The sequence below is a fragment of the Cnephaeus nilssonii genome (assembly GCF_951640355.1).
Source record: "Cnephaeus nilssonii genome assembly, chromosome: 13".
Lineage (NCBI taxonomy): Eukaryota > Metazoa > Chordata > Mammalia > Chiroptera > Vespertilionidae > Cnephaeus > Cnephaeus nilssonii.
In genome coordinates, this window is record NC_137084.1 from 40,154,651 (window position 1) to 40,181,427 (window position 26,777).

The 26,777-nt window shown below is 37.3% G+C and overlaps 3 protein-coding genes across 3 annotated transcripts; all 3 read right to left on the bottom strand.

The window, feature by feature from the left end:
• Nucleotides 1–2,295: 2,295 nt before the first annotated feature.
• On the bottom strand, nucleotides 2,296–3,309 carry LOC307109541 (olfactory receptor 52D1-like; the record flags this gene model as incomplete). The annotated part of the gene is made up of 1 exon (XM_079788353.1): nucleotides 2,296–3,309. One exon carries the CDS (start codon nucleotides 3,307–3,309, stop codon nucleotides 2,296–2,298), a length of 1,014 nt encoding a protein of 337 aa, XP_079644479.1.
• A 9,485-nt stretch (nucleotides 3,310–12,794) lies between these two features.
• On the bottom strand, nucleotides 12,795–13,742 carry LOC307109577 (olfactory receptor 52H1-like; the record flags this gene model as incomplete). Its single annotated transcript, XM_079788390.1, has 1 exon — nucleotides 12,795–13,742. The coding sequence occupies one exon, from the start codon at nucleotides 13,740–13,742 to the stop codon at nucleotides 12,795–12,797; it is 948 nt and encodes a 315-aa protein (XP_079644516.1).
• Nucleotides 13,743–24,548: 10,806 nt separating this feature from the next.
• LOC307109601 (olfactory receptor 52H1-like) lies at nucleotides 24,549–25,490 on the bottom strand (the record flags this gene model as incomplete). The annotated part of the gene is made up of 1 exon (XM_079788414.1): nucleotides 24,549–25,490. One exon carries the CDS (start codon nucleotides 25,488–25,490, stop codon nucleotides 24,549–24,551), a length of 942 nt encoding a protein of 313 aa, XP_079644540.1.
• Between the last annotated feature and the right edge of the window lie 1,287 nt (nucleotides 25,491–26,777).

Here is a 26,777-nt window from a genome sequence, read left to right on the forward strand (position 1 = left end):
GACAGCAGCTGCCCTCTCACTGCAATAAGACTTGTTTGAGTTGTCTTGTACCCATGGTGTGGAGAAGTGGGTTTTTGATATCTAAATCCAGCCTACCACCAGGAATGCTCAGGGCCTACTCAAGAAGGCAAATAATCCTTTCCACTAATATTTACAGGGTAAAATAAGATTGTTGTTAGAGTAATAAATTTGACAGTAAAATAGTAATCAAGTTTTCAGGCTAATTTAAATTGGCTAATTGAAATAAGCAAATATTCTAGAAAAATTAATTGTACTGGACAAAAAGCAGTTCCTAAGTGTTAACTAAAAATTTTATTGGTAGTTCATCTCATGATAAAATTGCATAACGTGTAATGAACCTAAAGCAGCCATGTTACAGTACAAAAAATTAAAATTTAAAAGCTATCAATACTACATTATAAAATTTTCAAAAGCCTCCTAATATTTAAATCAAAAAGGGGGGATAATAGAAGAATATCATGTAAGGAAAAATATCCTGTAAGTAAATTACATCTAGAAAATTTATACTTTAGAAAATTAATTGTAATGCTAAAAGCAAGACACCCATGAAAAACACACATGGTGTCAAAACAAGCCAGAGGAAAATCATTTGGGAAAAAAATGAGAAAGGATCCCAAGTAAAATTTATAGAAAATATTTTTATTAACTTTTGGTCGAGAATATGTTTGTATGTTTTCAGAAAACAACTCCGAGACCATGTGGATTCCAGCAACAGAGAGGAATCGACAGGACTACTCCAGCCACGAAGACAGAAGAGAAGCAGTCCAGAGATGGAAGACGCTGACGTCGCCTTGCCATACTAGCAGTCAGCAGCTGTGTGTCACTGCAGGTTGCCCAGGACCAAACCAGAGAGGGTCAGACCTGCATTACCACATTTGTCCACCATCCAGCAGTGTACATTGCTGACATGTACACATAAAGAACTGTTTGACATTGAAATTGGGTCTCAAAAGAACTGTTGACCCAGAAATAAACTCACTACAGACTGATTCATTTGCCTTTCAGCATAACCATTATTGCTTGTCTCATTTTCGGTTCTTATAAGTGTATTTCTAGTAGGACATGATCTCACTCATTTAGGGGAAATGATGAACAACATAGACTGATGAACAAGAACAGACCCAGAGACAAGGAGGCATGGATCAGACTCTTGGACCTCAGAGGGAGGGTAGGGGAGGGTGGGGATAAAGGGGAAAGATCAACCAAAGGACTTGTGTGCATACATATGAGCCTAACCAGTGGTTAAGGACAACAGGGGGATGGGGGCATGCATGGGGAGAGGTGTGGGATGGGAATGGGGGGATGAGGACAAATATGTGATACCTTAATCAATAAAGAAATTTAAACAATAAATAAATAAATAAATAAATGGGGTGGGGGGAGAAAGTAGCCTTCCTAAAGCACAAAGGCCAACTCTGACTTTCCTAGGGTACCCTAAATAACAATATCAAGAAATGTTGTGTTTGGGAAATTCTAATATACCCAAAGAGCTGGTAAATAAATGGGGTAAACAAAAGGTCACACTGAGTCCACAATGGGCCAAAAATAATCCACATGTGAAGCTCATCACTCTGAATATCATGAAAAATGCAAAGGTCACCTATCATGAGGTAATTAGCTATGAAGGCTCATTTTTGAAGTCATTCCTTTATAAAGTTGTGCTATGGTTTTCCCATTGATACCTGTGCTTCACAATAAAACACCCAGGAATCATCTTCATCTATTTTAAACCTAAACCTGATTCTGAGGATCACGGAGTCTCACAGACATCTCTAATCTAGGGCTGACAGTCTTACTGTAAACGCACTTGGTATAAGAAAGTGCTGGCAATCAATCAATCAATCAATCAATCAATGTATGTGTATGTATGTATGTATTCTAAATTTCTTTAAGCTATAAGTAAATAGTTCTTTTATGACCACTATTACTCTACTTCTAGCACATGAGGTTTCTGTACATTGAGAGAATAAATATTTTTGGCTCTTACTTTTAAATGTACTGCATTACCTCCTAACCTTTCCCTAAGAGGATTAAAGATCCACAGGCTAGTTTATGGGGCATATAGTAGGTTTACAGGAAAATAGTATTCTGTTGATAGGTCAGGTATAAATAAGTTGTTCTAAATACTTCAAAAACTCTTGGATAACACATGATACTGTCTGGCTTGGATTAACAGAAGCAGCAACTTCTTGTCCAAGGAAAGGAGGTGCTGGAGAAGGTGGGAGATTAATTATAACTTTTTCCCTTGGTCTTTGGGGTATGAAGGGAGTATAGTTACCTCCTCCACATAAAAAAGCTAAATAGTCTCAGACGGATCTGTTTGGTATTAATGCCATAGACCAAGGGGTTGAGAACAGGGGGCAAAAGGAGATAGAGATTTGCAAGTACAATGTGGACATGAGGAGGTACTTGGTGGCCAAAGCGGTGGGTGAAAAAAGAAAAAAATGCAGGGATGTAGAAGACAAGAATTACACAAATGTGGGCTCCACAAGTGCTAAATGCTCGGAATTGGGCATCCTTGGAGGGTAGACGCAGCACAGCCTGCAGGATCAAGCCATACGAAGTGGCGATGAGAATCACATCCATGCCAGTGACTGAAAGTGCCACAGTGAGACCATAAATAGTGTTGGGCTTGATGCTAGCACAGGCCAGCTTGGCAATGCCCATGTGCTCACAGTAGGTGTGGGGGATGATGTGATTTCCACAGAAAGGTAAGCGTTCTATGAGGATGACAAAGGGGAAAACAAAGAGAAGGCCACGGGCCACACATGCCAACCCAATCTTCCCAATCACTGTGGCATTGAGGACGGATGTATAATGAAGTGGACGGCAGATAGCCACATAGCGGTCAAAAGCCATGGCCAGCAGAACAGCAGACTCTGTGGCAAAGACGGTGTGAACAAAAAACATCTGGGTGAGGCAGCCATGGTAGGAAATTATGTGGGACCTAAGCCAGAAGATTGTCAGCATTTTGGGCAATGTGGTTGAACAGAGTACCAGGTCAGTGATGGAAAGTAGACACAGGAAGAGATACATTGGCTCATGTAAAGATCTATCTGTCAGGATGATGTACAGGATGGTACTATTGCCAACCAGAGCAAGTATATACATGGAGCAGAAGGGGATGGCAACCCAAACATGTTGGTCTTGCATCCCAGGGATTCCAAGAAGAATAAATGTGGAAGGGTGGAAGGCAGTGTCATTGGAGGCAGATGCAGAGATCATAATGATGCAGAAAACAGAAGGCTTTCTCTTCCTAAAAGTGGTTAGAAAATGAAAGAAAGTCATCTCAATGCCACTTATTCTTCCTACATATTTATTCAATTTCTTGCCTTTCATTCCCACCAATTCTATTCCAATTGATGTCTTCCTCATTTCTTGCCTGGGTTATTAAAATAGCTATATAACTAATATGCCCACTTTTAGGATTTCTATCTTCCAGTGACACCTCTATATTGCTGCCTAAATACTTTAGGATGTGAATACAGTCAGCTAAAATGCAAATTTCTTAGTGTACACAATGCAGTATATTTTGCATTGGCCTCCTCTGGTCTACACTCCACCACTTTCCATTATGTCTGGGCCTTGGGACACTGGACCACATCAACAGGCTCCCCTACTCTCTTACTGCTGCTTGGATTTGGCAATAAGAAACACCAACAGGAGATTGGAAGAAGGTCAGAGATTTATTCCTTCAGCTCCCTCCTGTCGAGATTGCTGTAAACTGGCTGCATCTCTCTGTAAACAGCCTTCTCTGGTCTGATTTCCACTGGTAACCATATTCTACTCTTTTCCATTCAGTCCAAGGATTGTAACATGTCTTATTTCACTAACCCTGGGACTTCACAAGCACTCGTCATTTCTCTATGCTGACCCACATCTTTGTTAATGGTTTCTGTATCACACTGTACACAATCTACCTAATTTGAGCATGAAATTTGTTTCCCACTAGTGTTTTTATAGAATGGCATGCAAAGCTCTTCTGGATCTTTTTCTTGCTCTTGGCTAATTATCTAGCATTAGTTATCACCACATTCTACTATATGCTTCATGTTCCAACCATATGTAAGTCATATCTAATTTTTGACATTTTGACATATCCCAAAGAATGTTTTGTCACATCTGCATGCATTTTCATATGATGGTTTTTTGTTTTTTGTTTTTTTTGCCTAAAATGGCTGCTCCCAGTTAGTTACCTGCCAAGGTACTAACAATCACTCAAAACCCAGCTGAGTAATCTTCCTCTATGAAGCCCATCTAAGATAGCTTCTGCTGTGGTGTGAGAAACATACATCTTCAACATATCCTCCTTAGGAAATATAAACTTGTTTTAAAATTATATGTATATTTCTTGCCCATTACACTATGAAATCTCTGCATCTCATTTATTTCTCTATATTTAGCATCAATGCCTTAGGGCAATAAGTAATGTTTAATAAGTACATGGATAAAGGATTGAATGCCACAATTGAAAATATTTTAAACATTTTTGGATAAATGACCATGGTTGTAAATGTGATGGTTTCTTCTTAGGAGCCTTTCTTTTGGATCTTCTCTCATGAGAACTACAATGCCCATTGTGGGGTTTTTTCACTCTATATACTCCAAGACGTGCTCCTTTATAAGGCCTTTATTATGCTTCTAATCTAACCTAACCTAATCTAATCTAATTTATACAGTTTTTGTCTGTTTTCTTGATTGGCCACATGTATCAGTTTGATTATAAACATACCTTCTGTGTCTCTTTTGTGTACTTTAAAGTGTGAACCCTGATATGACAGGTCAGGCCAGGAGCTACACAGGTGTGTGCTCCAGGAAAACTTCAAGAAGTGTGTCATGGGAAGGGAAGCATAGTGGTGAGTTATATCAGTTCTTGGAGTGACTAGTTTGTGAATTTAAAATTATGCCAATAGAAAATATGAAAAGAGAGAAAGAACTATTTTTTTCCTTGGAGTCATCTTACCTTGAGAGATTCTAGAAGGTGAAGTCAGAATCATCATTCTTACCTATAGAAGTTCAGTCTTGATGACTCAAACACCCTTGTGTTTAGAAGAGACATCAATGTTAAGTTCACTTGCTGTCATATAAAGTTTTAGAATATGGAAACACTTAATATAGTATAAAAACACTATAATAATTAAAAAGAATATTTTCCTTCAATCTCCTATTCATCTACAACTGCACTATTAAAAGACCAAATCATTTTGTTTATTAATTGCAATACTGCATGTATTTCTCATATACTATGGCAAGTTTACTACTTTAAGTCAACAGTTACTGTAACTATAAATTATAGATAATAATGTAATTATAAATATTAATTACCAATAACATTGCTATTTTGTTTGAATTTTAAAGCCAAACAGTAGAGTTTACTGCCAATCCTAGTGTAATTTTGTATATTCTTAAAAGTTCAAAAATCAGGTTATAAAAGAAAAAAAATTATTGTAAACATACCAATGCCTATGGTGGAAAAGTATAAATATGTTTTTACTTCTATCCTGGAAATTCCTAAGAATTTTAAACAATATAGAGTGTCTCCAAAACTGTATATACACACTTTGAATAATTATAAAAGCAGTGTTTATTAAAATAGCTTTTATTTTCAAAATTGAGCTATCAGCTGTTAAAGTATATATATATTTTTTGGGGACATCATATATATAAATCAATGGAATATAATATGTTCATACAGTTGGAAAATTAGTTACAAGGTATATATAGTTCAATAATTATGTGGTGCTTGACTCCTAATCTGTAATATCTTGAAAAGTGAGCACCTGGCAGTTGCTTATTCAAATCTAGTGACAGAGAGTATGTGTGTTTTTGAGGCAGCCATTCTCAGCGTTAGACCCTCTGAGTCTGAGAATATTTTCCTTTATTATTCAATGTCTCTAACACTCCACATCAAACAAGCATGATTCCCCTTCAATGTCTTAGGCTTCTATTTTGTGAACATTGTTGCTCTTTGTAATGCTGTTCTTTTATTTAGTTACTTTGCCAAAAAAATTTTATTGGGAGTCTACTAAGTACTGGAGAGTAAGAACATACATGTTCCATGATATATTAAACTCATTTAATAAGAAGACATAATATAATAATGTCAAGACATAATATAACATAATAATGTCAAATAATCTCTAATATATGTGGTTAAAATGTTACACTGATATGCACACTATGAAAAAAAAGTTATATAAGCCGCCTACTCAGAGATGGAGACTCCATAAAAGAAGCCATAGGCATGAGTCTGTGTTGAAACTAAGAATGAGGAAATGTTCATCTTATTACTGTTAAAGAAAAAACATCTATTAGGCTTTTCAGTTGGCAGTCACTGATTTTGCCATGGAAAAGATAAACAGAAGCTGGGGTTATTAAAGCAGGAATTCATAGCTTAGAGGCTTCTAAGTTTTCTGCATGTGAAATTACAGAAGGAAATTAGGGAATTCGATTTGGAGGGTTCAAGCTGTATTCTGACACTAGGGAAACTGGAAATCAGATGAGTTTTCTGACCCTCCAGTCTTTCTAAGGGCACTGTGAAGGTCCTAGGTAATCAAGAATAAGGTCACTCCCTAACATACATGTAGTTTTACTCTCATCTTGCTGGCCTGACCAATATAAATGAGAATAAGATGCAGTTAGTCTGAAAAAAATTACCTCATCAGTATTTTTAAGGAAAGCTGCTCCTGGAGATCTATTTGACTGGCTTCTCTTGAAACCATAAGGAAAATGACAAGATACTAAAATCTCTAACTATAGCAGAAAGGATTCAGGTACACAGAAAATAAGAACATATTGATGATAAATTTGGGTATGCAATAAAGATAGCTAAATACTATCTAGCTATGAGGGGTTCAAGAAACTATACCTCCTAAAATAGAAAGCAGGGGATAATCTGAGGGTCATCAAATCTTAGTGTGATTGTCATTCCTCTCTATCTTCCCCTACTTCTGCTCCTAGCTTCACAGAACTGTCTATAACCTTAATTTTCTGTTCATCTCATTTATTCAATACTTACCCTAGCCACAGTGGTCAGCAGAACTAGAAAACACTTGACCCAGCACAAGTAACATAGTTCCTAGATCTGAGATTTGCTCCCACTTATCTCCACCCTCTGAAAGATTTTTGGCCCAGAGAGACTGTGGTTGGCTCAGAGCACCAATGGTCCCAGCTGCTAAAAGTAGAGGTGAATTTTTAAATAAGATCTCCGGGGAGATACATCAGTCATGTCAGAGTCTTCTCTTAAAGGCTGGGCATGTTTTAAGGCATGAGAAGGGTTAAAATTGTGAATAGGACTTTAAGGCAGGAATCAAAACTTGAAAGAAAAGGTCCACAGTGGAACTATACATTTGTTAATCAGCATTATTGTAATAATATTTAAAGCTCTGAAGTTAAATGATACTTTTTAAAAAGGGTGAATATATTTAAAGATCACAAAAAAATAATCCCTAATACAGATTACGTGATGAGGAAAAACTAATGAAAGAGACAAGTAAGCAGTAGCTGTGAGGTAGGAGAAAAAAACAGCACTGCAGTCAAGTAAAGAAAGTAGTTCAAAAAGGATGAAATGGTCAACTATATAAAGTATTGATGACAAATCAATGAATAAGAGAACCAAACCTTAGCCAGTTTTGCTCAGTGGTTGGAGCCTCAGCCACATGGACTGAAGGGTCCAGGGTTCGATTCTGGTCAAGGGTAAATACCTCAGTTGCAGGCTTGATCCCTGGCCTCAGTAGGAGCCTGCTTGTGGGAGGCAACCAATCAATGTATGTCTCTCACATCGATGTTTCTCTCTCTCTGTCTCTCCCCTCCCTTCCATTTTGTCTCAAAATCAATGAAAAAAAATATCCTTGGATGAGGATTAAAAAATAAAAATAAGAGGACCAAGACCACTATTTGAAAAATTGCAGTCATTATTGACCTTCATAAGGTCAGAACTGTGCAGTGATAATGTTTGAGTAGGATGAGTTAAAGACAAAATGGGAGGGAAGAATTAGAACTAGTAAACATAGACAACTCTTTTAAGAAGTCAGAATGCAAAAGGAACTAGAGAACTGGGATAAAAGCTGGATGGGAATCATAGTCAAGAATAAAATTTAAGGTTAGAGAAATGTTATTAACTTTCTATATTGATGGAGAAAGATGCATTACAGAGAGAAAATCAATAATTAAAGAATGAGGAGAGAATTGTTGAGGTGATTGCTTTAAGTAGGATTAGACAATGGAGTTTAGTGCACAAGTGAACAGTTGAATCTTGGTATCCATAGTAACCAGAGAGAAACTAGAAAGGAAGGTGTGGATGTAGATAGGTGGGTAGGTGTAGTTGTAAAAGTCTGTGGATGTTTCTTCCTTTTTGTTTCTATGTCTCCAGGCAAGTAAATGCAAGATCATCTATGAGTGAGAATGATGACAGAAAAGAAGGTATTGGAGGTTTGAGGAAAGAAAAGCGTGTATAAAATAATCATCTAAAGAGTGTGAGATAAAATGGAAAGAGAAATGTAATGTAATTGCCTTGCAATATAAAATGTAGGTGGCCATATATCCCAAACTTTCACAGGAAAATCCCAATTTATACTTGTTTTCCATGTGAAATTACTAATAGTTTCCCCTTTATTCTCAAATTATATGCTATCTAACTAAGCATGTTCTTGTGTTTAGCAAACCTAAATCTAAAATATGGTGTTAGCACATTTACACACTTTATTCCCTGGCAACAGGCACAAAATTTGTGAAGAGTTAGATTTGGAGAGAGTTGCTGAAAAAGTACTCCCCCTAGCCGGTTTGGCTTAGTAGATAGACAAATGCACAATAAAGTGTGTGTGTGTGTGTGTGTGTGTGTGTGTGTGTGTGTGTGTGTGTGTGATATTTATGATTGTGTTACCAACAGAGAAGGGAGAGAAAGAAATAGAGGGAGAAATTTGTATTAAACAGTAATTCTAAGAATGAACTATGAAATTAATGTTGGTAAGGAGAAGAAATAAGAAATGAGGAAATGTAAAAGAGAATAATAAAGTCAATTTATTATCAATACAAATTCTAAGATCCAGGGAATTAAGAAGATTGGGTGGGATGTTCAAGATCTTTGGAAAAAAAACATAAAATCAAATTGTTTTAGTTATTGACTATTGCACCACAAAATTAGCCCAAAATGTAGTGATTTAAAACATTTTATTATTACCTTTTATGATTCTTACTGGGAACACAGATGGACAATGTCATTTGAGGCCCCTCTCTTATGTGGCTATGATCAATTTTGGATGAAGATGTAGTCATCTGTAAGTTTGACTAAAATTGATGCAATTGATTCTGGCTATTAACTAGGAGCTCAGACATGATGTCAACCACATGAACTCTCCATGTGGCATGGGAATCTCACAGTACGGTGGCTATGTTCTAGGAAGAGTGTCCAAGAAACAAATGTATAAGCCACTAATGAGGAAGACACAAGCTTCTTATGATCTAGCTTTGAATATCCTGAAATTTCACATCTGTTGCATTCTTTTCTCAAAGAAGTTGCTAAGGCCAGCCCAGATAAAAGGGGGATAGAATTAAATGGCACTTCTTGTAAGAGTGACAAGATCATATTAAGAAAGAAATAGATGGGATGCAAGGTATTATTTTAGCCATCTTTTGGAAATAAAACCTGAAAACACTCCACCCTCTACCCAGAATAATGCATATATCCTCCTATATGCAAAATAAATTCACCTCTTTCCTAAGATCCCAAAGTCTCATTTGCATTATGCCTTTTATCCAAAGTCCAGGATCTCAGCCTTTAAATTAAGGCAAAATGTGAATAGGGCTCATTGGGCTCAGTTCCTTGAATACAGCTCCTTGGATGCAGTTCCTTCTCATTTGAAGACCTGAATAATAAAGAAATGAGAAAGAAATCAGCTGCCTACATACAATGGTGATACAGAGATAGGATAATTGCAGATACTCATTTGTGAAATATTGAGAATAATATTACTCTTTAACTAGTCCATTAAAGATTTTAAAATACAGAGATATAGCACCAGTTTCTTTTTTAAATATTTTTTATTGATTTTAGAGAGGACGGGAGAAGGAGTGAGAGACAGATCACTTGCCTCCAGCATGCCCCACACTGGGGATCAAGCCCATAACCTGGGCATATGCCCTGACTGGGAATCTAACTATAACCTCCTGGTTCATAATTTGATGCTCAACTACTGAGCCATGCTGGCAGGGCTATCACCAGTTTCTTAGTAAAAACCCACTCTTGCTCCCTGGGAATGATTCTCCATGGCTCTTAGCTACAACCTCTGAGCAATTGGCTCTATATTCTCAGTGAGAAGCAATCTGGGTTTACATCTGAGTATTTCTCTCTGCCTGCTTCCTGCCTAATGAAGTTGAGGATCCGAAGTTCTTTCATTTTGCACTAACTCTGTTCCTTTTATCTGTACTTATATCTGTACATTTATCTTAAAGAACAAACTGTAAGTTCTATATAAATCTTTTAGGATTTACTTCATCAGATAAAAAGCACACCCAAAGTTATCTTCCAAGTTGCTCCTATCTGATTTTGACTGGAGTTGTGATTGTCTGGAAATTTTCCTTAAGATTCTTAGAAGCTTCTTTTTCTAATTGAAAAGATTTTTTAGGCATACCCTCAAATGGTTCTCTACTCTTATTTATTTATTTATTTATTTTGTCATTTGGAGAGGCTGGGTGAAAAGTTGTTTTTTTTTTAACCTATTCATACATAGCTTGTTTGTATTTAGTCTATATTCTGCTTGAACAATAAATTAGTTTTAGATCATATCTCTTTATCTGTACCTTATCATATGTGGCATAAAATTAATGTTGATACTTTCAGTACTTTGCTTCGAAATCTCTTTGTCCAAATGTATCAGTTAATTATGTATCTATTTTTATTTTACTCTGAGCTATGGTATTGCTGGTTCCTACAACTGTATAGTACTCATACTTGCCCCTGTATAGTACTCATACCTTTTTCTGAAGCCTCCAATGATACTTTCCTTACTGTCTTTCAAGCCTTTGTCAACTACCTCAAGTCCCTTTTAGATTCTGCCTGCTGCCTTATTCCAAAGTTATTACGTTATAGGTTTTAGCTATACCAACATCCCACTTCTTGTTAATAATTTCTGCATTATTTATCTATTGCTATAACTAATCATCCCAAATTTTATTGACTTTAAACAGCCTATTATTACTTTGCATGGTTCTATGGATTGGTTTCAATTAGTTTGGTGGTTCTCTCTTTGAGTCTCCCATGCATTGCAGTGAGATGTCAGTTGAAGCACAAATATCTAAAGTCTCAGCTGGGCTGGATGTTCCAGATGGCTCACTGATATAACTAGCAGTTGTTGCTGAGTGTTGGCTGGGATTTCAACTGGGGCCATTCACCAGAACATTTAGACATAGCTTATCTATGTTGCTTGGGATTCTCATAGCAAAGTAGCTGGGTTTCAGCAGGAAACATGCCAAAATTAAGCCTTCCAAGAGACCCAGGCAGAAGCTGAAAACATTTGTATGTCACTTCCACTGAACTCTTTGTTAAGAAATTCCTAATACCTGCCCAGATTCAATAGAAGTGAAATTTAGACTCCAACTGTTGATGTGGGAATGGTAAGTATACAGTTTACCACATCAACTTATTAAAGGGTAATTTATGTGGACATTAAAATCACCCACAATCATGGCAAGAATTCTTTTTGTGCCAGAAGCAAAAATTCTTTAATGAAGGAAGAATAATCTAGGCTGAGAAGATTATTGTAATATATAGAGATAATTCATAAAATATTTGATGATGTTAAACTTAAAATTGCAGAGTTTTCAGATGGATTATTAACACTTGGCAAGAAGCAGTTATGTGGAGCATAAAAGTGAGTTTTGTTATTTTCAGACACAGGAAATTAATACAAGCACCAAATCTATGTGTGTGTTTTTTAAACAAACAAGCAGGACTTTTATGATTTCAGTAGAGCTAAGATTTCTTAGGCACCAGAATCACCTGAAGAACTATTAAATTAGCCCTAGCCAGTTTGGCTCAGTAGATGGAGTGTCGGCCTGTGGACTGAAGGGTGCCTGGTTAGATTCCAGTCACATGCCCTGGTTGCAGGTTCAGTCCCCAGTGTGGGGCATACAGAAGGCAGCCAATCAATGATTCTCTCTCATTATTGATGTTTCTATCTCTCTCTCTCCCTCTCCCTTCCTTTCTGAAATCAATAAAATAAAAACTATTAAATTACACAGAGGTTCATTGCAATATGATATAACTTGAAATTGCATTTATACAAAGTTTCACAGGTGATTCTCACCCCTACCAACATTTGTGAACAGTTTCTTAGATTAATAATTTTCTGGATATTCTTAAACTAAGATAATCATTTGCTATTAGCTTTAAAAACTCTCATTTGGAAAGTGTCCTACAAAGGTATCCCAGATTGTTAAACTTTATTCATATCTTTTAACCTGTTTATAAGGATAATATTCTATCCAAGTTATATATGATCAAAATCCTATTCCCTAAGTCTTAAAAATACATCTCCATATGAGATAGAAATTTCCCTCTGATTTATCTTTTCAGGAAGACATAATCTTCTTTAACTTTTTGGTCACTTCTTTTGACATCAATGTCCTTGTCTTGTCTCATTGATCCTATAACACACAATCCATATCTAGGATTTCATATGTATTTAAGTCATCATTGTAGACATTTTAGCTTTTTAAAAAATGAAAAGTATTCCAGAAGTATTACTTGTTTCCTTTACCATGATCTCAGTCTCATGTCACTGGGTCCTTTTAAGGAAGAAGAGACGGATGATTTTTTCTCGAATTTGCTTTGTCTTCACCCCATAGATGATTGGATTGAGTGCAGGAGGAATGGCTACATAGAGGTTGGCAATTAGTATGTGGAATGAGTGAGGAATATTGTGACCAAAACGATGGGTGAGGACAGAGAACATTGCTGGTGTGTAGAATATAAGAATAACACATACATGGGAACCACATGTATTAAGAGCTTTTCGGCGAGCATCCCAGGATGGAAGGTTAAAGATAGCATGAAGGATGAGAGTGTAGGAGATGCCAATCAGAATCAGGTCTGATGTAATAGTCAGTACAGGCACAGCAAAGCCATACCAGATGTTGATAGAGATATCTGCACAGGAGAGTCGGGCAATACCTATATGCTCACAGTAAGTGTGGGGAATGATGAGTGTTCGGCAAAAAGGCAGTCGCTTTAATAGGAACACACAGGGGAAGATAATACAAAAGCTCCTGCTGACAATACCCATTACAATCTTAGTAACAATCTGACGGGTGAGGATAGTGGTATACCTTAGGGGGAAGCAAATAGCAACATAGCGATCAAATGCCATGGCCAAGAGGATGGCAGAGTCCATGGCAAAGCTGTAGTGGAGAAAAAACATTTGAGTAAGGCACCCAGGAAAGGTGATTTCCTGAGGACCTAGCCAGAAAATGCTGAATGTTTTGGGTACACAAGTATTAGAAAGGATGAGATCGGTAGTAGCCAGCATGGAGAGAAAAAAGAACATGGGCTCATGGAGGCTACGTTCCATGGAAATAAGGTAGAGAAGAACACTGTTGCCTGCAAGGGCCACAAGGTAGAAAATAAAGAAAGGAATTCCGATCCAGACATGGAACTGCTCCAGTCCTGGGATTCCCAGTAGGATGAATGGGCCTGGATTGAAGCTGCTCAAGTTGAATGTGGTCATCACGATCTTGGATTGGATGTGTCTCATAGACTGAAAATAAAAATGTCATGGCTGATTGTTACAAAAATATACAGACATTCACCTCTCCAATATTACCTCCTCACTTTCAGCTCTGAAAAGTGATAAACTGTCTGTTTCTCCTCTCCTTATAAATACCTGCCAAACTTTTAGTCACAATTTTAAATCATAATGTAAGTGGTATTAAAATAATTTTCCCCAGAGACACAAGTCATAAAACTTTGAATTTAGTCTTGCCTAGCTACCAGCAACCCTTGAAGTTTTCTAAGAAAAGATTTGCAAAAATAATATTAGGCAGAAAAAATTATTACTAGTCAGAGATTTGGAGCCAGCTTCAATGTGAAGTACCAGCCCTGGCCAACTGAAGTAATAACTGCAGGGTCACATGGGGCTGAATGAAGGCAGGCTCAATGTCTAAAGCCAATGCAGACCATTCAGTCTCTTTTTTTCTTTACTCTTCTCTCCGCAGTAGAACATCTGCCCTGGTTTTCATTAATGTTATAGAAAAGTTTACCAATATAAAAATATTCTTTCCTAAAATCTAAGATTCAAGTGGTTTGGTCTGCCACATCAGATATTCCCAGATTAGAAAAGTTTAACAAGAGACCTTCTCCAATAATTTACTATGTCATATTTAGCTCAGAGAAAGAGTAGACTCCCTCACTCAACCCGCAGAAAAGATAATCCCAGAATGGGGAGCCCAGTATCCTGGCAACATTATGCAATGGCACCTGTCTAAACAAAATAATGATTCATTCGTGTGAGAGTTCATTGAAACACTTGAGCCTTTCTTCCAACTTTTCTATTTTGTGACATGATGCACAAATCTTTTCCACCAACTTCAGTAGTAACTCATTTTCTTTCTGCCTGTTTGTGAGAGTTGGGATCCTGTCATCCTCTCTGTGTCTGCTGTTTTTTAGGTTGACAAACAGTCCCCAAATGCTGTGACTTTAACTGTGACTCCTATGTTGAAGATTCTAAAATTTATAATTTTAAAAAATATTCCTTTCTCCTCAGGTTTGGAACTAGTTATCCTATTCCTGCCATCGTTACTTAGAAATCCCACAGCTGCATTCAACTCCCTCCCTCTAAATGGAGCCTAGTCTAGACAGTTTAATAAAATAAATCCTTTTATTTTTAAAGAGCAGATAATTTATGTAGGATGTAATTGATTTTTGAACATATAGGAAGCCTGAACATCTTCTCGGTTTATTTCAAAGGCTGTTATAACTAATTTGTAAAACCAAAATATGCTCAATTCGTTCAAACAATATTTTTAGGTCCTAATATTGTATCCAAATGAAATGGTAACTCATTATTTTGTAAACAAGCAATAACGTATGATAATTATTATAGTGAGGTATATAATGGCAGCCTGCATTAAGGTAACAGAAGAAATTCATAAATTGACTTTTTAGATGTAAGAAAACAAAAATGGTAGGACTTATCAATTGAAAGAGGCTATGATGAAAGGAAGAATAGTAAAATGCATTGAGACATCAGTAAACTCTTCCATCCCCATGAACTTTAAGCCATTTTCTTTTTCAGTTTTGTTGGCTTATATTTTATTTCCTAATTTTGGAAAATAATTTTAAAGAAAGAATATTTAAAATATGCCCATTTGTTTACTATCTAAGGTAAGCAAACAGACATTAACCCGAAGACACATTACCTGGAGGTATGAATAGAACCATATCTATAGATCTCTTACTGGCATATTTCATAGCTGAAGAATTTGCATACAATTCATGGTTCTTTATCTAATCAGACCCCATGGCATTATTGACTGCATTATTAGCATATAGTATCTAGAAGCCACGTTAAATACCTTTACTGATTTCCTTTATTCAGACTTAAACAAGTATTATATTAACTAACAACAGACCTCAGATGAGAATATCAGTCTCCCCCATGTCAAAAGCAAGATAATAGTGCACCAAATGTGTCATCTCCAATTTGACCTCCAGCTTCTGGGAATTCTTTGGTCTGAATTCTTTTCCACCTACATTTGATTTTTCACTGTTTCTTCAGGTTATTTCATTTCTCTCTTTCTCTATCTAACTTCCCTTCATTTCCAGTACACGCCAAGCTTTCCTAAACAATATCCAAATTAGGTAAGGTTTCCAGGTACGCTCCCGGCATGCTACATTATCCATTCAGAGCACTTACCACACTATTTTTAATTCACTTAGCTTTCTCACTTAATAAACGGTAAATGGTAAGAGGACAGATATCAACTTTGCTTATTTTATTGTTCCATTCTCTAGAACCATGTCTGCTGCAGAATGTCCAATAAATACTTGTTGAATAAATGAGTGACAGAGGGTCCACTGGACTTCACACTAATTAATTTGATTATCTAAATAATATTGTGAATACAACTTACTCATGTTCCCCATCCTACCATTGAGCTACTCATCCCTTAAACTTGTACCACCACAGCCTGCCATAATAACATAAGATAAGCTCCTATACTTCAACTCTGGAAAATGGAAGATCTGGAAAATCATGAAAACTTGTTTCCCATATTTAAATACTTCCAAACTGGATGAAGACTCCCAACAAACCTAGGGAATCCAGAGCCACTATACATTACTGAAAGATGTACTTAAAAAAAAAAAGACACAACTAGTGGCACCTTTCTCACTCACCTTTAAAGTTCTATATACAATGAAAAGGCTCATAACCACATTACGGTTCTTTGTTGAAACTTTCCAGTTGTCACTAACTTTTCAATTTCCTGAAGCCCACTCTTTTCCCAACTCCACGTCTCCTCTCCACCAGCTCCATTTATCATCCACTCCACTCTACTCCCTACCAGCTTTTCTCCTTAATAATTATATATTACTCACCACTGGCATATACCTTGGAGGTCCTGGTCCTGGAAATGTTTTGCAAAGACAAGGTAAGGACCAGAGAGTGTAGAACTACAGCAGGCACAAAACAGTTCTAGGATCCATAAGGACAGACACAGGAACAAAAGGGTCAGACATAAGATCATGCTCACAGTAGGGAAGAACAAACACAGAGCTTGGAAGAGTGAAATGGAAATGTACTTCCCTTGTTTTCTCCAGGGGTTAGAAACAAGTGAGAACAGAGGGCCTCTGAACCAGAGGGACCCATAGGCTTCAGTTCCCATGGTCCCAAGTAAGTCTAGGACAAGAGGGAGAATTCGACCAGTTAACACTTTCCCAGCTTAGGAACTTACACCTCTACTCATATTAGTGGTGGCTTGGGCATTGTGGAATCCAGGATGGTAGTATACTTGAGTGTCAATGGGGTCTTGATCTGGCTTAATCGGTAATTTGATTTTCACAAAAACAAACCCTGGCAAGAGCCAGCTCTGACATGTCCCCAGGTATAGTCTAGAGCTACTAAAACTTCTTCTGCAGAGACTGTTTTACTTCTGAATTCCTGGCAGAGTTTTATTTCATAGCTAATAATTAATAAACATCTGTGGAATTAAATGAATCTGCTTCTAGCTTTAGATAACAAAACTTGGGAGACATTTTTTTTTTACTGTTCCTGTCACCTCCCCACTTCAGATGTGAAAAGTCCTTTCTTTTCAGATCCTTATTTCATTGTTCATTCTTGTTTGAAAGTTCTCTTCATTTTCCTTCTGTGGTGATTCATCACTAACTTTACTTCATCAGTCTATTACTAGCGTACAGGCTAATAACATTTTTGTGTGGGGCAAATCTTTAACACAAAGTACATGCAGGTCTGAACACCATGGATAGCTAGCCTGATATAGTATCATCCTTCCAGCAGGAAAACCTTTGATACAACCTTTTATTGGTTTAATTAAAAAGTCTACTTCCAATGTCTAGTGACCAAATATCTGGGATTTATCCCTTTTTTTACTCATCCTTTCCTTTGTGCTCTAACAAAATTCTTAACTGTTTTTAAAATCAGTTTCTGTATCTATGAATATTTGGAAATATTTCATTTAAAGAAAAACTTTGAGGAATAAGTAGGGAAACAATTATTAACTTACTGTAGGGAAAATAAGTCTCTAGGACAGTGATGGTGAACCTATGACACGCGTGTCAGCACTGACACGCGTAGCCATTTCTGATGACACGTGGCCGCTGAGGTGGCCACATGCCAAGGATGAAACATTTGCTGCTCCTGCCCTATTAGACACTCTGTGCCAGAGGTCTGTAGGCCAAAACAACAGAAGTCCGGCACAGAGCATCTAGTTCTGGGACTTCCGGTTAAGCCGGGATCTTTGCCCTCACTTCCGCCGGCAGAGCAGGGAGCAGCAGAACGCAGCGGGGGACACATCTCTGGGGGCCCTGCCATTACCAGTAACCAAATAACAGTTAACCACAGCAACCATTATCTACTGTTCTGGGGTGTCATGGATTTCTAATCTATCATTACTGAGATAAGTGAGGGGGAGGCTGGGAGAGGCGAGGGTGTGTGGTGTGCTATGGGTGCCGTTTCCCGCCATTAGAAATAGCGGCAGCCATTTTAATTCACATAAGGAACACCATCTTGCTCCATAGTGCAGACTCCATTTCACCACTATTACTGTTGTGCATCCTTATTAACCCCTATTTCTGCCTATTAACCCTGCCCTTTCCTAAAAGACAGTTATATGCACCATTTTGTGGTTAGTTAGGCTAGTTAACCCCTAATTGCCTGCAGGCCTAACAAGCTATCTATAATTCTATCTTCTGTCACTGCCCCCCTGATGGAGAACCCAAAAAATAAAAAACTAAGCTTAAGTAAAGGAAGTGGTAGTAGCAGTGGCCAACCCTTTCAAGAGACATGGACCGAGATGTATGGCTTTATAGAAAAAAATGGCAGATCATTTTGCGTTCTATGTACTGAAATGGTAGTAAGCAGAACATGGAATATAAATAGACATTTTGAAACTAATCATTCCCAGCTCTTTGAAAAAAGTGAGGTTGAAAGGAAGGAATACATTTCCAGGCAGCTACACCTTTATAAGAGCCAATCTAATTCCATCCTTAAATTTATGAAAGGCTCTACAAATTTAACATCTGCAAGTTTGAGCATTGCTCACTCTATAGCTCAGCATGGAAAAGTGCTTAGTAAGGGAGAATTTATTAAAGAAACTCTCCTAAGATGTGCACCAGTTCTATTTCACAATATAAAGAATAAAGATGCAATTAAGAGAATATCTGGTTACCACTCAGTAGAAATATCATAAAAGACCGAATAATGAGACTGAACACAAACGTACAACATCAGTTAAAGAGAGACATAAGGAAGTGTAAATATTTTTCGATTTCTCTTGATGAAACTACTGATGTCACATCACATGCTCAGTTGGTCGATATTCTGATGGTCTCACAATGAGACAAGAGTTGATAAAGTTAGTATCAGTGCCAACAAGTAAATCAGGAAGCGCAATATGTAAGGTTGTTATACAAACATTTCGTGACCTAAGCATTGATATCTCTAAAGTTGTGTCAGTGACAACAGATGGGGCACCAAATATGGTGGGGAAAAAAGTCAGATTTGTCAAATTGTTTACAGAAGCTATTGGACATCAGATTGTGCCTTTTCATTGTATTATCCATCAGGAGGCTTTATGTGCCAAGGCAGGATTTACCGACTTAAACGACTTAATGTCAGTTGTTACAAAAATAGTTAATTTAATAGCTGCTCGCCCCCTTCACAAGCGAGAATTTTCGGCACTTTTACTGGAGGTTGATTCCACCTACAGTGGACTGCTGATGTACAATAATGTAAGATGGCTGAGCCGGGGCAAAGTTCTTGAGCGCTTTGTGGAGTGCTTTGAAGAAATTAAGGTATTTCTTGATGATAAGGATCTGGGAAACTTTCCTCAGCTTAATGATGATAAGTGGGTCAACACTCTGATGTTTTTTACAGATCTCTCTGTTCATATTAATGAACTGAACTTAAAGTTACAAGGTTTTGGCAAAAGTATTGACGTTATGTTTGGATACATAAAAGCCTTTGAAAGTAAAGTTAAAATTTTCAAGCAAGATGTAGAAACTAAAACTTATAAGTATTTTCCTCGAGTAACAAAGTATTTTGAGAAGGCCAGTGCAGCTGTACAAAATGAAATGGAACTCTTGCATATAAAGTACCAGCATGTTTTAGACTCGTTACTTGACCAGTTTAGTGATAGATTTAGTCAATTTAGAAGTCTAGAACAGACCATGAAAATAATTAAGTATCCTGATGTAGTAGTCTACAGTAGTTTGGAATTAAATGGTTTCCAATGGATGCAAATTGATGATTTGGAGATGCAACTTGTAGAATTTCAAGACAGTATCTGGGCTCAGGTGTTTGTCGACTTGAGGTCAAAGCTTGAGAATCTGGAAAGGTGCCGCTTGGAGAATCAAGAGGAGTGCCACTACGAACAGGAAATTTGGAGTACCTGGAACCGACTACCAGACACTTTTAGCACCCTGAAAAATATAGCAATGGCTTTACTCACAATTTTTCCCTCTACATACTTTTGTGAGGCCTTATTCTCAGTGTTATATAATATCAAAACCAACAAAAGAAACAGATTGACAGATGAAGTTAGTAGCGCTTGCTTGGGCCTGAAGTGTACAAAATACCAACCTTCAACTGAAGATTTAGCCAATGAAATTCAGCAACAAAAAAGTCACTAATAGGCAGGTTAGTTAAAGAATTCCCCCTCCCCCTCACTTATCTTAGTTCACGGTACCCCACACAAGCTAAATAATATCAAGACCAACAAAAGAAACCAACTGATGGATGAACAAAGAAGTCACTAAGCAGGTAAGTTAAATATTTAGTTTTTGGTTTATTAAATACAATTATATATAACAATTATACATTCAAGTTATTTAAACTATAAATATCACGAAATAATGTTTTTTTCTCAAAGTGACACACTACCCAAGTTATGCTCAGTTTTTTGGCGAAGTTTGACACACCAAGCTCAAAAGGTTGCCCATCACTGCTCTAGGATCTGCATAATTTTTTTTCTGATTAGATAGAGTTACAAATCCAGGTAGCTTCCCATCATGCAAAATAGAGATTTTATTAATTTATTACAGCTTATTTGTTTCAATTCTTACAATCAGAAAATATTTATTGCATACTTATTATGAATTAGGAGCTTTGCAGGTGATAGGAATGCAATGATAAACAAGGCAGACACTAACCTGGTTCTCAATGATACAAGGGAAGAGATAAATGACTAAGTATACAAGCAATCGCCTTATTAAATTGTGATAATTCCTGAAATAAAATACTACATTGTGCAATTAAAATGTATTCAGGAAATAATAATCTATATGCATAATTAAAAAAGAAATATCTGAAGAAGGGTTGTTAATTGAAGCTTAAATAACAATTTCCAAGCAAAAAATAAAGAGAAGGCACTAGTAGAAGGCACAAATTTGATGCATTTGAGAAGCTGAAACTAGGCAAGTATTGTGCCATTAACAGCAGTATCAGTCATCCCTGTGGGGTCATTTTCTCCAACTTCCCCAAAATACAAGGCTAACTTCATTAAGATTCCTGGAATATTTTTTTCAACTCGATATGTAGAATAGACAATTGAGTTTATAACAAGTTTAGTTTAGGATAAATAAGATGACAAAAATAATATACCATGAAATCTAAGCTGAATAGAGAAGGAAGAAAAAGTTAGGGTTGGCATGGAGGAAAGTGTTTCTGATGAAGTTTGAATCTGCATGAATCTTTATTGAGAACCCATAGTGTGCCTGGTATTTTTATAGGACAGGGTATAAGAATATGCCTATGACTAAGTATGTGCCTTTAAGGAGCTGATAATATAGATGTGGATGGATAAATACATAAGCAAATAAGTATAGAATTATTATAATAATGGCATGGCCCATCAGTGTGGCTCAGTGGTTGAGTTTCTACCCATAAGTCAGAAGGTCGTAGTTCCATTCCCCATCAGGGCACATGCCAGGGTTGCCGCTCGATCCCCAGTGTGGGGCATACAGGAGGCACCCAATCAATAATTCTCTCTCATCATTGATGTTTTTATCTCTCTCTCCCTCTCCCTTCCTCTCTGAAATCAATAAAAATATATTTTAAAAAATATATTCATGTGTCTTGTACTGCTGACTACAGAAATATCTTAGTCTCCTTATCTCTTTCTACCTTCAAATAATATTATGCTGCTCTACATACAGTATAAAAACTTGTAGCCAGAACACTTTCATTTCCTTTTTTCTGAACTGCTCTAAAGGTCATTACAGACATTAAAAAAATGTCAACACACACACACATATGGCATCTTAGATCATTATGCCAAGTTTACTCTATCTTTTTTTTTTTTTTAAGAGAGAGAGTAGGGGAGAGGGAGAGGGAGATAGAAACATTGGTGAGAGAGAAACATCAACATAGACTAACTGCCTCCTGCAGCCCCCCTACTTGGGGAACAAGCCTGGAATTCAGGCATGTGTCATGACCAGGATTTGAACTGATGACCTCTTGGTGCATGGGTTGATGCTCAACCACTGAGCAACACTGGCCGGGTGCCAATTTTACGCTTCATATCTTGTTAGCTGGTATCTGGTTGACTCTGAGTCTTAGTGATCCCATGAGGAAGAGAACAGTTTTATCATAGGGTTTTCAAAGAGATAGAAATGAAGAAAAGAAAATGCAGCAGTGTTTTACCATTGTCTTCAGCTGCAGAGGGTGTGGGTCCAACATACATGTGCTTGGGTCCCTAGTGTTGCAAATCACCCAATGTCTACAAAATATAAGTGCCCTGTGGAGCTTTACTTCCTACTTCCATGTAATTTAATGTGTTCATCTTGATTAAAAATATGGTTTCTTCCATACTTTAGACTTTCAGTGTAGACTTTAGGAAATAGATGTTTTTATCCTGGGACAGTTAGTTTTTCAAGAGAAACATAGATTGCTTCCACTCAACTCCACCTAATATAACTCTACCCACACCAAGTCTTATTATTTTTTTTTCCTTTGGTAAAATAACAAGACAATTACAACAACACACACAAAAAGAACATGACTTCTACAATTACATACTCAAAGAGTCAAGGGAGTGAAAAGAACATAAATGAATTGTAAATAAATGTAAATTAAGTGCAAGGCTCTGAGTCTCATGGAAGGTTGTTCTTTTTATTAGTCTTCCAGCCCAGCCTGCATGGCTCAGTGGTTGAGCATTGACCTATGAACCAGGAGGTCCAGCACCAACCTGTGAGTCAGGAGAGCACAGTTGGATTCCAGGTCAGGGGCTTGGATTCAATGCCTTGACTGGAGGCTCGATCCCCAGTGGGGGCGTGTGCAGGAGGCAGCCCATCAATGATTCTTTCTTATCATTGCTGTTTCTATCTCTCTCTCCCTCTCCCTTCCTCTCTGAAATCAGTAAAAATAATTTTTTAATAAAGTCTTCCATTCTCTGTACTGACCCTAAGAACAATGCTTATTTATGCTTCTGAGGACAATAAAATCATTAAAAGTTTCAATACATAAAGTGACACAATCATGTAAATTGTAAAAAGACCATTTTGGCTTTTATATAGTGAGTGGATTGAATAGAGTGGGGTTGGAACTCCTTTAAAATGATGACTTTCAAATATTCTCCTAGAAACATAATTGTTAAGGGCCCCAGACAAGCTTGGTGATCATGATAAAGGTAAAAATGGGCTGTATTTATCTGCTGGAATGACTTATAAGCACCTCAAAATCAAATATTTAGCTCAAATATTGAGTTAATTTTGTCAGAGAGTGACATGGGATAAATCAAGGAGAAGCCATAAGTTTCTGGCTTTGAAATTCATGTTTGTGGTGGTGCCATTTACCCTAAAGGAAGATGGAAAAAGAAGAGCACTTCTTATGGAGGAAGTTAGTGTGTTTCCAAGTCAGTTTTAGAGAAATTAGGTTTGAAAACTTTGTGAGCCATTCAAGTGAGTAGATATCTACGAGGTAAATCAATAAAGAAATAAGAATCAGACAAACCTAATTTTAGATCCTAAACCACTAATTATTTCTCTGTAATCTTTATAAGTCTCAGTTTCCTCATCTGTGAAATGAATTAAATAATATGGCCCTCTCTATTATTTTAATAAGACATATTGATACTTGTAAAATATGGATGAAAGGTAGTAAAGCTTTCTTTGGAGCATACAATTGAAAATAGATACAAAAGATGATCAACTCTATGTAATCTGAGATGGGTATGATTGAAGTAAAGCAAATAAAAGACACAGGAGGAAAAGTTAATGATGTATAGAATCAGGACCAGAGTGTGAAGCAGTACATTTGATAGCTGCAGTAAAGAGAATTGACAGCTACTTAAGGAGGAAAGGCAAGAGGCTTTTTCCTTAATTCAGACACTGAGAAACACAGATTTGAGTTGCATGTTAGGAAATATCTAACCTTCTAATATCACAAAATCAGCAATAAGAAAAATGTAAACCTTAGTCTTAGTGCTCTTCTATACCCCTCATCACCTTCTTCATACAATTGGAAAGAAACAAAACCAAAAAAACCCTTTATTTTCTACAAGTCTCAAAGATTTTCTTTCTCCTATCTTATTCCTGTCTATATTTTGCACATGGAGAGAACTCGAAAATTTCAAATTAATAGGAGTTACAACTCTATTTTTATTTATTTATTTTTAATTGTGTCATTTTTTTAAAAAAAAGTATTTTTATTGTTGAAAGTATTACAGATGTCCCCTCCTTTGTCCCCCTCCACCTGGCTCCTTCCCCACTCCAGGCCTTCTTCTTATGTCTTCCTGTGTTATATAAAATTTCATCTAATCAATTTTATCTAAATTTTGCCTTCAGTGACCCACCCCACTCATTGTGTCTTCTTCAAAGAGAAAAGGAGAATAAATTTTTCCTGAATCTGCTTGGTCTTCACTCCATAAACAATAGGATTTAGAGCAGGAGGAATGGCCACATAGAGATTGGCAAATAGAATGAGCATGTTTCGAGGGACACTGTGTCCAAAGCGATGAGCAAGGATGGAGAAGAAGGCAGGTGTATAAAACATGAGGATAACACAGACATGAGAGCCACAGGTGCTGAGGGCCTTTTGGCGGGCACCCTGGGATGAGAGGTGAAAGACAGCACGGAGGATGAAGGTATAGGAAATAGCAATAAAGATCACATCTGAGATGACAGTCATGAGAGGCACAGAAAATCCATACCAGATGTTGATGGAGATGTCAGCAGAGGAAAGCCGAGCAACCCCTATATGCTCACAGTATGTGTGTGGGATGATACGTGTCCTGCAGAAGGGTAACCGTTTCAGCAGAAAAACATCTGGCAGGATAACAGAGAAGCTCCTCACAACAGTACCCACCGCAAGCTTGATGATCACTTGCGGAGTCAGGATGGTGGTATATCTCAAGGGGAAGCAGATGGCCACATAGCGATCAAGTGCCATGGCCAACAGAATGGCTGAGTCCACCACAAAGCTGAAGTGGAGGAAGAACATCTGGGTGAGACAGCCAGAGAAGGTTATTTCCTGGGAGCCAAGCCAGAAGTTACTGAGAAGTTTGGGCACTGTGGCAGTGGACAAGATGAGGTCTGTGGTAGCCAACATAGAGAGGAAGAAAAACATGGGCTCATGGAGGCTGTGCTCGACTGCAATGAGGTAGAGGAGGAGGGAATTGCCCACAATAGCCACGACATAGATGACACAAAAGGGAATCCCAATCCATATGTGGAACTTCTCCAGGCCAGGTATTCCAACAAGGATAAAGGAACTAGGGTTGTAACAGCTCAAGTTATACATAGTTTCTTCAGTCGGGGATCCACTGGTTTTTTGAGCCCTGAGGACAAATCAGCTGTTAGAATGGGCTATGAAAGACAATTCCACTTTGGTATTGCATGTGGGTGAGGACTGCACTGTCACATTCAGAGTTCCTACATGAAAAGCACCCCCTGTCCCCTAGATGAGTTGGCACCTATTGAATTGACTTGTTATTGCCTCCTTTTCCTTACCATTAACCCTTCATTTTTATATATTATGTATTTTAATAAACCATAGGAAATGGCTAATTTTGTAGGTCAGCAATTTCATGTGATTTGTTTCCCATTTGAACCAGGGCCTATTCTTCATAATCTGCCTTAAGAAACTGTGTCATTTTCTTAAGGCAGATTATGGAGAATCGGCCCTGGTTCGAATGGGAAACAAATATGTGTATAAGAAAGAGGTGTGTGTGAGGGAGGAAAAGAGGGGGCGGGGGAGGGGAAGAGAGAGAGAGAGAGAGAGAGAGAGAGAGAGAGAGAGAGAGAGATAAAGAAAGAGAGAGAGAGAGAGACTAAATAGGAGAGTAAATGACCTTTTTAGATGAAATATTATATTTAATGCAATAGATTTGATAAAATAAGTTGAAGAGTTTCAATAAAGCAATAGAAAAAAATAAGGAAAAGGGAAAGAAAATAAATGACAGATTCCAGTGCTGTGGGTGGGATTGAAGCTTTTTTTTTTTTACTTGGTATTAAAATAAAGTTTGATTAGGATACTTAGGGTAATTTATGACTTTCAGGGGCAATGCCCTCAACCTTAGAGGATTTCTGTTTCCTAACATTAGTAGAGAGATAGCTCTAGCCATTAGTCACATTGGCAATGCCTCCATAACAGTATTAACAGTATGATGTGGCTTATACATACATAGTCTAGCAGAGCAGATTCTCACCTCATAGAGAAGAAATAATGAATAATAAGTTTTGCCCCAGTGTTTTCAGTTGTAGTCTGCAGTACCTGAAACCCATCTTTGGGGATGTGTAGCTTTGCCCTAAATAGAGACTGCCTTTGGAGGTGACTTTTGCATTGAAAAATATCCCTTGAGATTTAACTCCATTGTGTGGTCTATTTTATAAAGACTTTTGAGAAGGAATTCAGTAACAGTGATATCAAGAGATAAACAATGGAGAAGCCCAGCACAACTTGAGCATCTTCAGACCAGTTTTGGAGAGGTTTAGTTCTTACCCTCCCCAACAAATTTACAAAGTCATCTAACAAGTCTTAATGAAAAGAAAGTAGATTATTGTGGATAAGTCATAGCAGCTCTATATT